Source organism: Varanus komodoensis, unplaced genomic scaffold, assembly GCF_004798865.1.
Source record: "Varanus komodoensis strain SLA01 unplaced genomic scaffold, ASM479886v1 scaffold37, whole genome shotgun sequence".
Lineage (NCBI taxonomy): Eukaryota > Metazoa > Chordata > Lepidosauria > Squamata > Varanidae > Varanus > Varanus komodoensis.
The window spans coordinates 8,104,202-8,116,679 of NW_025335889.1; the positions used below are offsets into that span (position 1 = coordinate 8,104,202).

The following is a 12,478-nucleotide window of genomic DNA, read 5'->3' on the forward strand; positions in this document are numbered from 1 at the left end:
CTCATATTGAACTAAATATAATTTGTTTACTAAGGCCAATAATTAATTCAGTTACTAAAAGTCAGCAATTAATTTATTAAAAAGTATTAAAGACTAACCTACCCATTTGAACTAGTATAGGCCCTTGAAAAATCCTTGTAGTTTATATTGAAGTAATTCTGATCTGCATCCACAGAACAAGGTGTTCTGATTCCTTCTGTGTAATGTGCCTTTGGTGTTACATATTTGGATGTGCACCCAAGTGTATGGTCTGTTGAAAGCTTTGCAGTACAGCTAGACCACATCTGCAAATCTGCACTCCGGGACACATCCAAATAGGAATCCGAGTGCAGGTGCTCTCTCCATTATATTATGCTAAGCTAGACATATGCTCAGAAAACATTTGAATGCACATGTAAGTGAGCATTTCAGTGAAAATCATGCAGAGTGAACACTTATGGTCAGATATTGGCATACATTTCAAATTTAGTGTGTGGCCTTGTGAAGAGGTTTAAAGGAAAACCCTTCATATTTCTCCAAATAATCTGGCTGATGTGCACAATGTGACTTTAAAAAATACTTATATGCTCCCTTCACTTTGAAAATTCTCAGCAACACTCACATGAAATCATGCATCAACACTTAATGCAATAAATCCCTCATTGGGTTGAGGTACCTCAGACAACAGCAGTGCATTGCTGTTGAATAAGAAGAATAAGGAGAATGAATAAGAATAAGGAGAATGAATAAGAAGCAAATTGAACAAAACGTGTATGGGCTCATTCTCTCATGCAGGGCTCATTCCTTCACTCTAAATGACTGGTGAGGGAACAGAGAAGGGTATTCTTCCACAGCCCTTTAAATGGGAAGGGACTGCACCTTCAAGTGTAAAGCAGAGAGGGGCAGATTTAGCTGGTGGGGAGTAAGAGTTACCTGATTCTGATCAGTTTGACTGGTGGTTGAGTGCTTACACCTGATGCTGCTTTCAACTATCACATGGTGCTTTGTTTCCAGCCAGATTTAATAAGAACACATTTTTTCTGCAAGTAGCAATTCTGACCTTCTCCCTTCTTCTTTGTAGCTGTTTGCCATGCCCAACTTGAAAATAAGCGCACACACATGCATATCCACTCACAAATGCATTCTTCTGTGGTATGAGACTGTACCACTTATTTGGGTAAACACTGCTAGCATCTGTTCCTCTTAAATGCAATATGTACACAGCTCACCGAGCAGAATTGACCAGGGTGTTTATCTGGCTCATCTGGGTGTCTGTCACACTTCTGCTACACGGCATGCCAGAGAAAAAGCACACTTCACTAGTTTAGGAGAGAGGCAAACTTTCCAAACTCAGTCTTCTGTGAACTACAAGAAGGCCAGCAGAGAAATACATTTGTAACATCTACTTGGCAGCACCACTGGAACTGAGAATGTCAAGAGGGCTGAATTTGATTAAAAATTACTATGCCTGACTGCTGAAATGGATATTCCTTCTTCTCCTTCCCTGACCCCTCCTTCAGTCCTGGATTTTATTTTATTTTATTTTTGCTGCTGTTCCACTGGCAAGTGTGCACACATATCCACAAAGTATTATCTTTAAAGATAATTAAATTAATATATTTGTTATTTTTAATGATCAAGGTAATGTTTTCACCTTGGTATAACTTTACAGGGAGCATGTTAAATGCCTTTCTCAAAACTGACATTTGTGGGTTCTGATGACTGCCTTCCTTTTATTATTCAACATGCTTACTGGCATGTGAACCACTTCCCTACATGTGGGCTGGTCCAATTTTCCAACTAATCCTAGTGCCACCTTGGTATGATCATCCTTCCATCCAAGTACCTGTTTTCTGCCTTACTTTGAAATAGGAGAGAGCAACCTGGCCTGTAGACAAAGCCCAGCACACCATGGGATCCAATCCACCATCCTCCACAGTCCCACCCATTCCTTCCCCCTTTCTGCCATGCCTACTCCTCCAGAAAAGTAATTCCTGAGCCAAAGGAAGCATGTTTCTAAGGACAAACATCTCTACACATCTGACTTTACATTTGTGTTTGAAGAGTTACCCCCTCGGGAATAACTAGGAAAATTTAGTTGCTGCTCTTACTATTGTATCCTCTGACTATTCCTGTCAGAAAGCAGGCTGGTGTCAACCCAGTACACCTGGCCCAAAATTTAATATAATTGGTTGAACTTATGTTACCCAAAAAAGTATTTCTGTTAACTAAGTTGAATTAGATAGGGGAGGTACCTTGTAAAACTCAGGGAAAATAGAGCCAAAGAGTTAGGAGAAAATTGAGTTTTGATTGATTGAAATATATTAATGTGGACAGTAATATTATTGAAAGCTATCCAAGAAAGAAGATAAGAGTGATTAACATCAACAAGCCTTGGCTGTGCAGCTGCATCTAAACACAGAAAGCTGGAAGAATGAGAGGCAGAGCAAGAGTTATGGGAATGCAAATTTTAGTTAGACTTTGAGCATAGGTAGTCTGGTTCTAATATGGAGTGGCTTTAATACTGAGGCAAGTTGTAGCACAGACACTAAGAGGGGTTTAATGCGAAGTCTGACTGAATAATATAAATCAGAATTTAAAAAATCTATTAACATTCAAGTTTGCACTCCAACAACAGATGCTGAAGAAGAGGAAATCAGAAACTTTTATGCAAATATCCAAGAGGAAATTAGTAATACACCAAAACAAGACACATGGATAATAATAGGTGACAGGAACACAACAAAACAGAACCCAGTGCTGTGAAAGACTTTGGCCCATGGGTCAGAGGATGACTCAGAATTTTGTGACGCCAACTATCAGTTTATTGTAAATACATACTTCAGGCAACCAGTATGGTGATGGTACACATGGCCATAAGCCAGAAGACCAATATAGAAATCGAACATACTGTGTCATTGGAATTGTGAGATAGAGAAGCTGGATTCTTGTTGCCAGAACAGGACCAGGGGCAGATTGTAGTAGTGACAATTAACTGTTAATATCAAAACCAGAGTAAAGCTTAAAGGGATGCTTAACCAAAGCGACAACTTCAGCAACAGTCTTGGGGAATTTAAAATCCACATAAAAATAGATTTGCACTACTGAACTCAGTTGACCACGCACCAGAACAACTGTGGGGTGAGACCGGATACATTATTAGGGAAGAATACAAAAAGAAAGTTCCTTTAGCAAACACAAGGAAAACTCCAAGATGGGTGACAGAAGAAACACAGTTGCTAAAGGCAGGTGAGAAGAAAGCAAAGGTGACAGAAATTGGGTCAGAATCCTGAATGCAACCTTGCAGCATTTGTCACATAGAAATCAAAAGTATTAAAATGGGCAGTAAAAAGAAATAGGAGAGAACAAAAAGAGCCCATTTCAACCAAGAAATCCAAGATCCAAGAAATCAAAGGGGAATTCAAACCTAGATTATTAATGTTGATGGCAAACAGGGAAACACACTATCTGATGAAGAGAAAATAAGGTGGAAAGAATATATGGAAGAACTATACAGAAGAGATGAAAAGATGACAGACTCCTTCAAAGAGGAGTCCTGTGAAAGCTTGCAATATTAGAAAGCGAAGTGAAAGCTACTCTAAAAGTACTTGGAAGAAATAAAACACCTGGAATACAACAGGGACCAATAGAAGTATTCCAAATTGGATAGATTGAATAGGTTCACATACTAACAAGAATATGCCAAAGAATATGGGCAACAAAACATTGTCCCACAGATTAAAAACATCCAATCTCAAAGAAAGGATATGCTAAAGATCACAGCAACTATAGACAACTAATTTTCCATGCAAGCAGTGATGCCCAAGATGCTGCAACAAATAATTTTTCCCTATATAGAGAAAGAAATACTTGATGTTCAATCTAGATTATGAAATTGACAAAACACTTGAGATTATATCACAAAACTATGTTGGCTACAGCAGTGTACCACAGAATTTCAGAAGGAGATCAGTCTATGCTTTGTGGATGACAGCAAAAGCTTTTTGTGAATCATGAGAAGCTATGGATGGTCCTGAAAGAAATGAAGGTGTATCAGCTCTTGATTGCCCTGATATGTAACCTGTATCAATGAGAAGAAGCTACTGCTAGGAAAGAATATGGAGCAACAGAACAGATTTCTACAGGCAAAGGCATTAGGAAAGGGTAAATTTTATTTCCCTGTCAGTCCATACACAGAGCATATCATAAATAAAACTGGGTTAGGCTCAGAGACAGAAAAAGTGAAAATTGGTGGTAAATGCATCAGTAATTTCAGATATGCAGATACTGTATTACTGGCAATAAGCAGCAATGAACTGAAGTGGCTCCAGAAGAAAGTGAAAGAAGAAAGTGCAAAAGCAGGGCTGCAGCTGGATATTTAGGAAACCAAAATCACAGCTGAAGAACTACAAAATGTAAATGTCAGCAACAGAGAAACTGAATTTCTCTGTTTCCAGAAATTTGCATACCTGGGCTTAATTGTCAATTCAAAGGGAGACAAGAAATTGAAATACTAAGAGTTGGAAGGGCAGCAATGAAGGAACTAGGGAAGATCATCAAGTGTAAGGATATCTTACTCTTGAAATCATTGATAATTAAATTACCAATCATTATGAAAGCTGGACCATGAAGCTAGACTTTTTCAAAATCTGTTTGAAATACGGTGTAGGAGGAAAGTGCTGTAGTTGCCCTAGACTCCATTAGGAGTAGGGGACAGCATATAAATGCAAAAATAAATAAAAGGTAGAATTCCTTTTCCAAGAGGCTAATAAATGGGTCCTAGAGCAAATCAATCCAGAACTTGCCTTGAAAGCAAAAATGATGACTCTGAAGCTGTCATACTTCAGGTAGATAATGAGAAGGCAAGAGTCACTGGAGAAGTCAATAATGCTGGGGAAAGGTGAAGGCAGGAGAAGATGAGGAAGATCAAATAAGTGTTGTATTGATTCCATAAAGGAAACCACAGACTTGCATTTACAAGAACTGAGCAGTGCTGTCAAGGACAGGACAGTTTGGAAGGCTATCACTCATTGTGTTATCCCATGAGACAACTTGGAGACAATGTGATGGCATGTAACAAGAAAGTCTGGCTGAGTGAACCCTTGAAAACCCTCTGGAATGTCAAGGCTGATGTGAGAGAGACTGAGCTAGTCTTCACAGTGAAGCCAAATAAGAGGATTGTTAGGCCCCTGTCCAGCTGAAGTTTTCAATCTTTGTAGCATGAGAAGTGCAGCCTCTCTGAGAATCCTACAGAAGGAGGAACTAACTTACAATTGCGTCTCTCAAGTGGAAGCCTTACCCTTGAAGGGTAGAAAGATAACATGTCGGCTGGAAATGAGGGTGAAACGCCTCAGTTTGTGATTTGGCTGGAGAGCTGTTTTAGTCACTCCCTGTTTGAAAAGCAGCTGCTTCATCTGGTAAGTATTGCCAGGATTATCAGATCTTCTGAGTCTGCATTGTTATGTTTGGAGCCATCACTGCTTGTGCCAAAGGAAGCTCTTTAAGTAAAATCTACCTTTTTGGATCTTTGACTTCTTTGAAATTTGTGAAAAACCTGCTAGGCTTTTCATGGGCTGTGCTTACTCTGGGACTTAGATTTATTTGCTGTTCATGATATGGACTCTGAAGCTCACTGTGAAAGTGTTCTGCAATGTCTTGTGCATGGATCCCTTTGATATAGGGATCCTGGAACTGGAGATTTGGAGCACTGGGATCACTGATTATGGGAATTTTCATGGACTTACTATGAAGTTTTTTTTATTATTATTGTTTAAACCTGAACTTGTAACCTGCAGAGCTTTCAATGCCATGTGTAAAGCTAGTTCTGACCTAGATGTGGGTGTGTAAAATATTTAACATCATTCCCTTGAACCATGGTCTCTGATTGCATGAAACTGATAGCTTCAGGAATCATTTCGCCCCTATCCTTTATCCTGAGCTGCAGAGATTACAGCTGGGAAATCAGTGTGTTATAGATCTCTGATAAAGCCATAATTGTTAGATGTACAATCTCATGAGAGTGTTGTTGTGCCTGTGGCAATGAGTCATCAGCCATGTTTTCTGAAGTGTGTAACATTTAAGCTGCTGCCGTGAGATTCTTTGCAATAAAGAGTCTCACTGATTCAGAGTCTCCAGTGTCTGATTGCCAAAGCGATGTTCTACAGGTCTGAGAACTTGACAAAAGTAAATGAGAGAGATTTTGTTACTTATCTCTAAATCTTCCAAGATGTATAGAAGGATCCTCTGCAGCAGAATAAGCCTGAAACAGTGTTTCCTGGCAATAAGAAAAGTGTGCTCAGAGAGGATTGTGGGATGCAGAGATGCAAGAATGGTTACCAGCCCAGGGACTGCAGAAAACAGTATCTCAAAAAGTACCATCAGTTCAGGCATCCAAATGTTGTTAATAGTGCTCTGAAACAAAACCGAAGTATCTGCTGAAAGGGGTTTTATGGGAGGGAAAATAAATGGGTGGAGTTGCCAAAACTTGTGTGTATTAGCTAAATAATTAAGGTTACATGAATAAATTACATTCCCAAATATCATGTGGTGGAGTGAACTTCAGGTTGGGAACACTAGTTATGAAATAGTCTGAAATCTGTCAGGCCATTTTTGGCTAACATCATTTTTTTTTCAAGCAACAACTTTACTGTACTTGCAAATGGCAATGCAGGATAGATGTGCTATTTTGAAAATCGCAAATGCACTTAAGGCTTTTTGGTATTGACAGTTGAGGAGTGGCAGCGTGTTACCCTTACTAAGTTAGGATGCAGGGATGAGCGACTTAATGTAGCAGGGCGTCTTATGAAAGATTCTGCGTACCTTTGCTCAGTTATAAATATGAAGTCTAGACGGGAAATTCAAAATAGTGAAACTTGGGAGGCCAGCAATGAAGGAACCAAAAAAGATAATCAAGTGCCAGGACATTTCACTGGAGACCAAGGCCAAGATCATCCACACTATTGTAGTCCCAATTGCTGTGAAAGCTGGCCAGTGAAGAAAGCTGACAAGAAAAAAATTGATGCTTTCAAAACATGGTGCTGGAGGAGAGCTTTGCAAGTAAGCTGGCCTAACAGAAAGAACAACAGTTGGGTCCTAAATGAAATGAATCCAGAGCTTTCTCTAGAAGAAAAAATGACCAACCTGAGGTTGTCATACTTTGGACACATCATGAAAAGACAAACCTCCTTGGACAAAGACAATCATGCTAGTGAAAGGGGAAGGCAGAAAAAAAGAAAGATTAATATAAGATGAAATGTCTCCATAAAGGAAGCCACAGTCCTGAATTTACAAGAGCTGAGCAGAGCTGCCGCACAACTTTTTGGAGGTCTTTCATTGATTGGACAGCAGCAGCAGCAGCAGGACATCAGTAATGTGTGAGGGGACATGGCTGAACTACGCTAGAGCATGTTCTCATGTGTTCATTTAAGATATTTCTGGAATTCATCACAGTGTCTCCTAGCAGGTTTTATCCTGTACAAATACATACTGTTTTAATGAGCTAACTTAGATGTCACCACAAAGGCAAGCAATTGGACTAGAAGGTCTGACTTTCTCTGCCGTGAGGCTCTTAAAATAGCTGTTATTGAAAGGTACTTGACAAATGGCAAGACTTGACAGCACAGAGCACTTTCTTTTGCGGTGTGCTGTAATCGTTCTATCCCTCTCTCATACACTCAAGGGTCTGGCTGAAAATGGATGCTACAGAAAGCCCCAGAGAACACTTTTTGCGGGGAGAGGAATGCTTCTGGGTTAATAATTGATGGATCTTGGCTCCTGGGTAAGTCATTAGACTTAGGACAGGATGGGGTACTTCTAGGCTGCAGGGCAGATCTAGCCCCCAGGTGTTTCCTCCAAGGCCCTGCCCAGACTTCTGGGTCTCGCCCCTTTCTAATGTCAGACTGGATATGAGAGCACTGGGGGAAGTTTGCCTTTCTTTAGTGCTGAGCAGTCCCTTCTCCATTTACATAAAGCCACACAGTATTTGTAAAGTGCATCCCTTTGCTCAGAAAGACTCTTTCCTATGTATAAAGACAGGCACTGAATGATTGCTCCATACCTTTCTGTACATGGAGGAGATTCCTGTTAGGTCATGGGGTGTGGCTTTGGGTAGTGGGTGCAATTGAGAGGGAATGACATTAGGAGGGAGGGGCCTATGACCGTATGCCATCTGGGTCTCAGGTGACCCACAGCAGATCCCCATCTCTGCCTTTAGGAAGAGCTCCCAGCATCAAAGGGTGGGACTCCCTCCACTCCCCTTAAGATAATGTGCTATACTTCTTAGGAACTGCACAGCGGGTGGGGGAATGTTCTTTGGACTGGCTAGCTACCTAGTGAACTAACCACTTGTAAACCACTTTAAAGTTTACAACTAAACACTTGTAAATTTGGCCATACTGATCTGCATGGTGTTAACTTTCTATATGCTGTGAAGCTCGCAGGTAGCTTCAATTATTGGACAGTGCAGAAATGTCCAATTTAGTAATAAATTAAGTAAAAATGAAATAGTTGTTTATTTGTGGGGAAAAATTGCAACATCATTTACCATTCAGAGAGTGTTGTGTAGATTGAGAGATTACAATTAGATCCATGCATACAAATTTATTGTCTTTGAAGGGGATACATTGTATGTGCATATATCCTGCATCACTGTTGGGAAATGGGTTATAAAAGCAACAAAAATTATATTGAAGCCTTAAGCCTTATATTGAAGGAGAGGAGCATATAAGAAACTTTTCATGTGAGGTCCCATTTAGTTTAGGACTAGCTTGGTTTTAGCTGGTGAAAATTTATGGCCAGGTGAGCTGCTTGACTGCATAGACACAATGCAGTGGAAGAATCCCATGCTTCTGTGTTCCAGTGAAACTTGCTTTTTCCTAGTCATGTATTCTAATCAGTAGATGTAGCTATAAGAGCTCCAGCTTCACAGTGCTTGTACATGAGATTGGAAGGTTCTGTCCAGTTTCTGTGTAAGTTTTTCCTGCTTTGAGAGTTAATATTTTACTGTCAGTCAATTTGAAATTCAAATTGGAAAAATTGAGAATAGTAATAAATAATCCTTTTTAACTGGTGGTGGAGGCAGTGGGTGCAAATTTATTTGTCACTTCTGTAATTTTGATGTCTTGCCTTTTTCGGATAAGTGCTGCTATAAAATAATAGGATCAAGTTCTTTGAGGTGAATATCTGCTTTGTTTTCTGACTGCTAAAGAGATTGTTTAGAACTATTGTTGTGGACCATAGTACAATCTTAGGAGGAAGTTAGAGAAACCACTGAGTTTATTTTCTCTTCTCTTCTTTCTGATTCATCTTTAGGCTCCTTCATGATGGTGAACAGCTCTGGGAGGGCATCTGGACAAAAAGCTCATCTGCTGTTACCAACACTGAAGGAAAATGATACTCATTGCATAGACTTTCATTACTACCTGTCCAGTCGAGACCGCTCCAGTCCTGGATCATTGAATGTTTATGTGAAGGTCAATGGTGGACCTCAAGGCAACCCTATCTGGAATGTCTCCGGAATTGTTACAGAAGGTTGGGTAAAAGCAGAACTTGCAATTAGTACATTCTGGCCACACTTCTATCAGGTAGGTTTGTAATCCCCCTCTCTGATAACAATTCTGTTAGAGTTGCTCTTTTGTCATTGCTTGGGTCAAGCAATTGTGTAATTCTGGGAAAAAGCTAATACCCTTTCCCACAGGTATTACCAAGAATTTCTCTATAGATATGAATGCTTTTCGTTCTCATGTGGAACGTAGTATGAACTCCCTGATAGGTAAACAGTACGTAATTAGTGCTTTTTACTGAAAACTCTCCATTTGCTAGACCAAAATACATATTAGCAAATTGATACATAGGATGACGAAAACAAGAATTCAGATTATATTTCTGTGCCATTCATCATTCATTATAGATTGGTACCAAAATTTCTTGATACTTGTACTTTTCCACAAATTGAATTTGGACAAAGTTAAGGAAATATGATTGGCTGCTCTTAAGGTGCCATAGAGGGCTGTGGACCATAGGAACAAGAGCAATCATGATAAGGGTTAAGCTCTCCATGATAAGGGTTTTCCAGGTTTCATTTCCTTTACTGTTACCGAAATTAATACAATGTTTTCACTTGGGGATGAAGAGAAGTTTGATATGAAAAACAGAGGGTGAACTGAACTTGATGTTAATTTTGTGAATGCTGTTAATCTACAGCTTTGCTAAGTAAATACCAGCTTCAGGGAAGTTTTAGTGCCATTACCTTGCAGCTATAGGGTGTGGGTGGGAAGAAGAAGTTTAATGCTCATTCTTTGCCATGGCTCTGAAATAAATTCTCTTTCTGCATTTCAAGGTAGTTAATGTTGGAAAAAAGCATGTATGTTAGTTACATTGATTGAAATATTATAGCATCTAGTTTGGCTTACACTAGACCACTCTTTCACTTACAACTGACTTTTGGACTTGGAAATGTGTCCTCTTGGAAAATTAACATTAACATTAACCTGCCATCAGAGGTATTCTTGCTGAGGAGGAGCAGGATAGAAATCCAATAAATATTCCTATACTTGGAGACATGAACCTTTATTTGGATATCCATAGATATTTGTGCTAATCCTAAAGAAATGTTGACATAGTCACAGGCAAACTTCATATATCCGTATCATTTCTAATGTAAAATTGCTGTGGCATAATTTTATCTTTGCAATTATTCATGAATGTTACTGTTAAGCATGCCAGTGGAAATTACTGATTAGGTCTTTTTTTCTGGTATAGCAAATAAAAGCAGGTTAATCATACACACAAAACTGATTAAGTAAATTTGTTTTAACCAGTCCAAAAATAACAAAGGCATGAAGTAATGAGTTTCTGTAATTTTGGATAACTAAAGATTTTCTATCACTTGGGGTAGACCAGGTTGAGAGGCTTTTCCCTCACTGTTAGCATATTTTTTCACTATGGTTTATTTTAGATCCCTGTTTTCATCCTCTCTTTGGGCAATATTTGCTTCTTAGGCTGCATACAGTCCTCCACCTGATTTAAAAAGCCCTATAACCTCTGCAAAGTGCAATGCACTTCTTTCATGGTAGAAATGAAGAGAGAGAGAAATAGAGTTGTAGATGGAAAAAAGAAGGCTGGGCCATTCACTTCTGGCTGTGCTTGCACTGGTGTGCCTGCTGAAAAATGAAGGAATGAAAAAAAAGGGGGGGGGGGTCCCAGCTCTGCTTTATAGTTTTCAGCTTTTCAGTGAGTTTCAGAATTATCCAAATTGGATGTCAAATTCCTGACTAAGCTATGTAGCTCAGGACATCCAAAAACCCCAACAGATGATTAATTCATTTTACATAAATCACTTGCAACAATTTGATGCTTACAGTAATATACTGAAATGCCAAAACTGAAACATACACAAATGAGTTACATCAAATATATATTTTTAATTAGGCTTATGCATATGATTAAGCACAAGAGATAGATTCATTTCCTTCTGATTATTAATCCTTCATGTGTAACAGAATAGTTACAAATGAAGTAAATGAGAAAGGTGACACAGTTTCTTTGTAAAACATAATGGACCACTGTTTTTTATAAATATAATGCTATATGCAACATATTAACTAAAATATTGCAATTTTAAAGCTTTTGCAAGGTTAATTGGCAAATATTATTCCTTATTTGCTATGAGATTAATGCCTCTGAAGGCTGGGAAAAAATATGGGGCATCAAGTGGCTTGCTACCTTGACTAAATTTATGTTTCAAGAACAGCAAACCACCTTCTGTAATCTCTCCTAGATTATCTTTTCAGTGAACAACTAGGCATTATGGAAGACATGCTGAAAACAAATTGCTTTTATCTCGTTTTCCCATTCTCCTCTTTAAAATCTAGGGAAACTAACAGTGTAGTAGTGTAATTTCATATTGTGAGATTCCCCACCCTCCAGTGATGGTAATGTGGAGCGGAGATAAGGAAAATCACTGTTTGACATGATCCCAACCCTGTGAGTTTCTCTAGATGTTATGGAACAGGGATTGGATGATATTGGATTGGATCAAGATATTTTTGGCGGCAACTCCATGTTTTTTAAATTGCATGTTCCATCCTCACTCATGTATGTTGGAAGACTTGCTTACCCAGGGCCTGACTTCCAAAATCCTAAATATACTTTGCTGGTAGCTTTTCCAAACACATTCTTTTGTTTCATCATCATGAAGCATTTCTATACAATATACACTATTTTTTGAATCCCATCTGCATTCTCATGTCAGAAATATCAGAATCCCATCTGCATTCTCATGTCAGATTTAAGAATCATGCCAACACATTCCAATTATGGTCATATTTCCCTCATTGTATTAACCTTACATCAATTTGTCTTACAAGCTTAAATGCTGGAATGGAAGTTACTGTAGTGAAACCAAGGACAGGACTGTTATCAGCACCATATCCTGTAGGCAAGCATTATAAAGGAACTCTGCCTCAGTCTGCTCCAGGAAGTTTCTCTTTGCCTACACAGG

The 12,478-nt window shown here is 39.0% G+C and overlaps 1 protein-coding gene across 1 annotated transcript in view; it reads left to right on the forward strand.

The window, feature by feature from the left end:
* Positions 1–12,478, forward strand: part of PTPRT (protein tyrosine phosphatase receptor type T) — a 530,461-nt gene that overhangs the window by 90,728 nt on the left and 427,255 nt on the right. Inside the window, exon 3 of the mRNA XM_044440227.1 lies at positions 9,289–9,560. Within this exon, the coding sequence (XP_044296162.1) occupies positions 9,289–9,560 (272 nt within the window). The remainder of the gene's footprint in view (positions 1–9,288; positions 9,561–12,478) is intronic.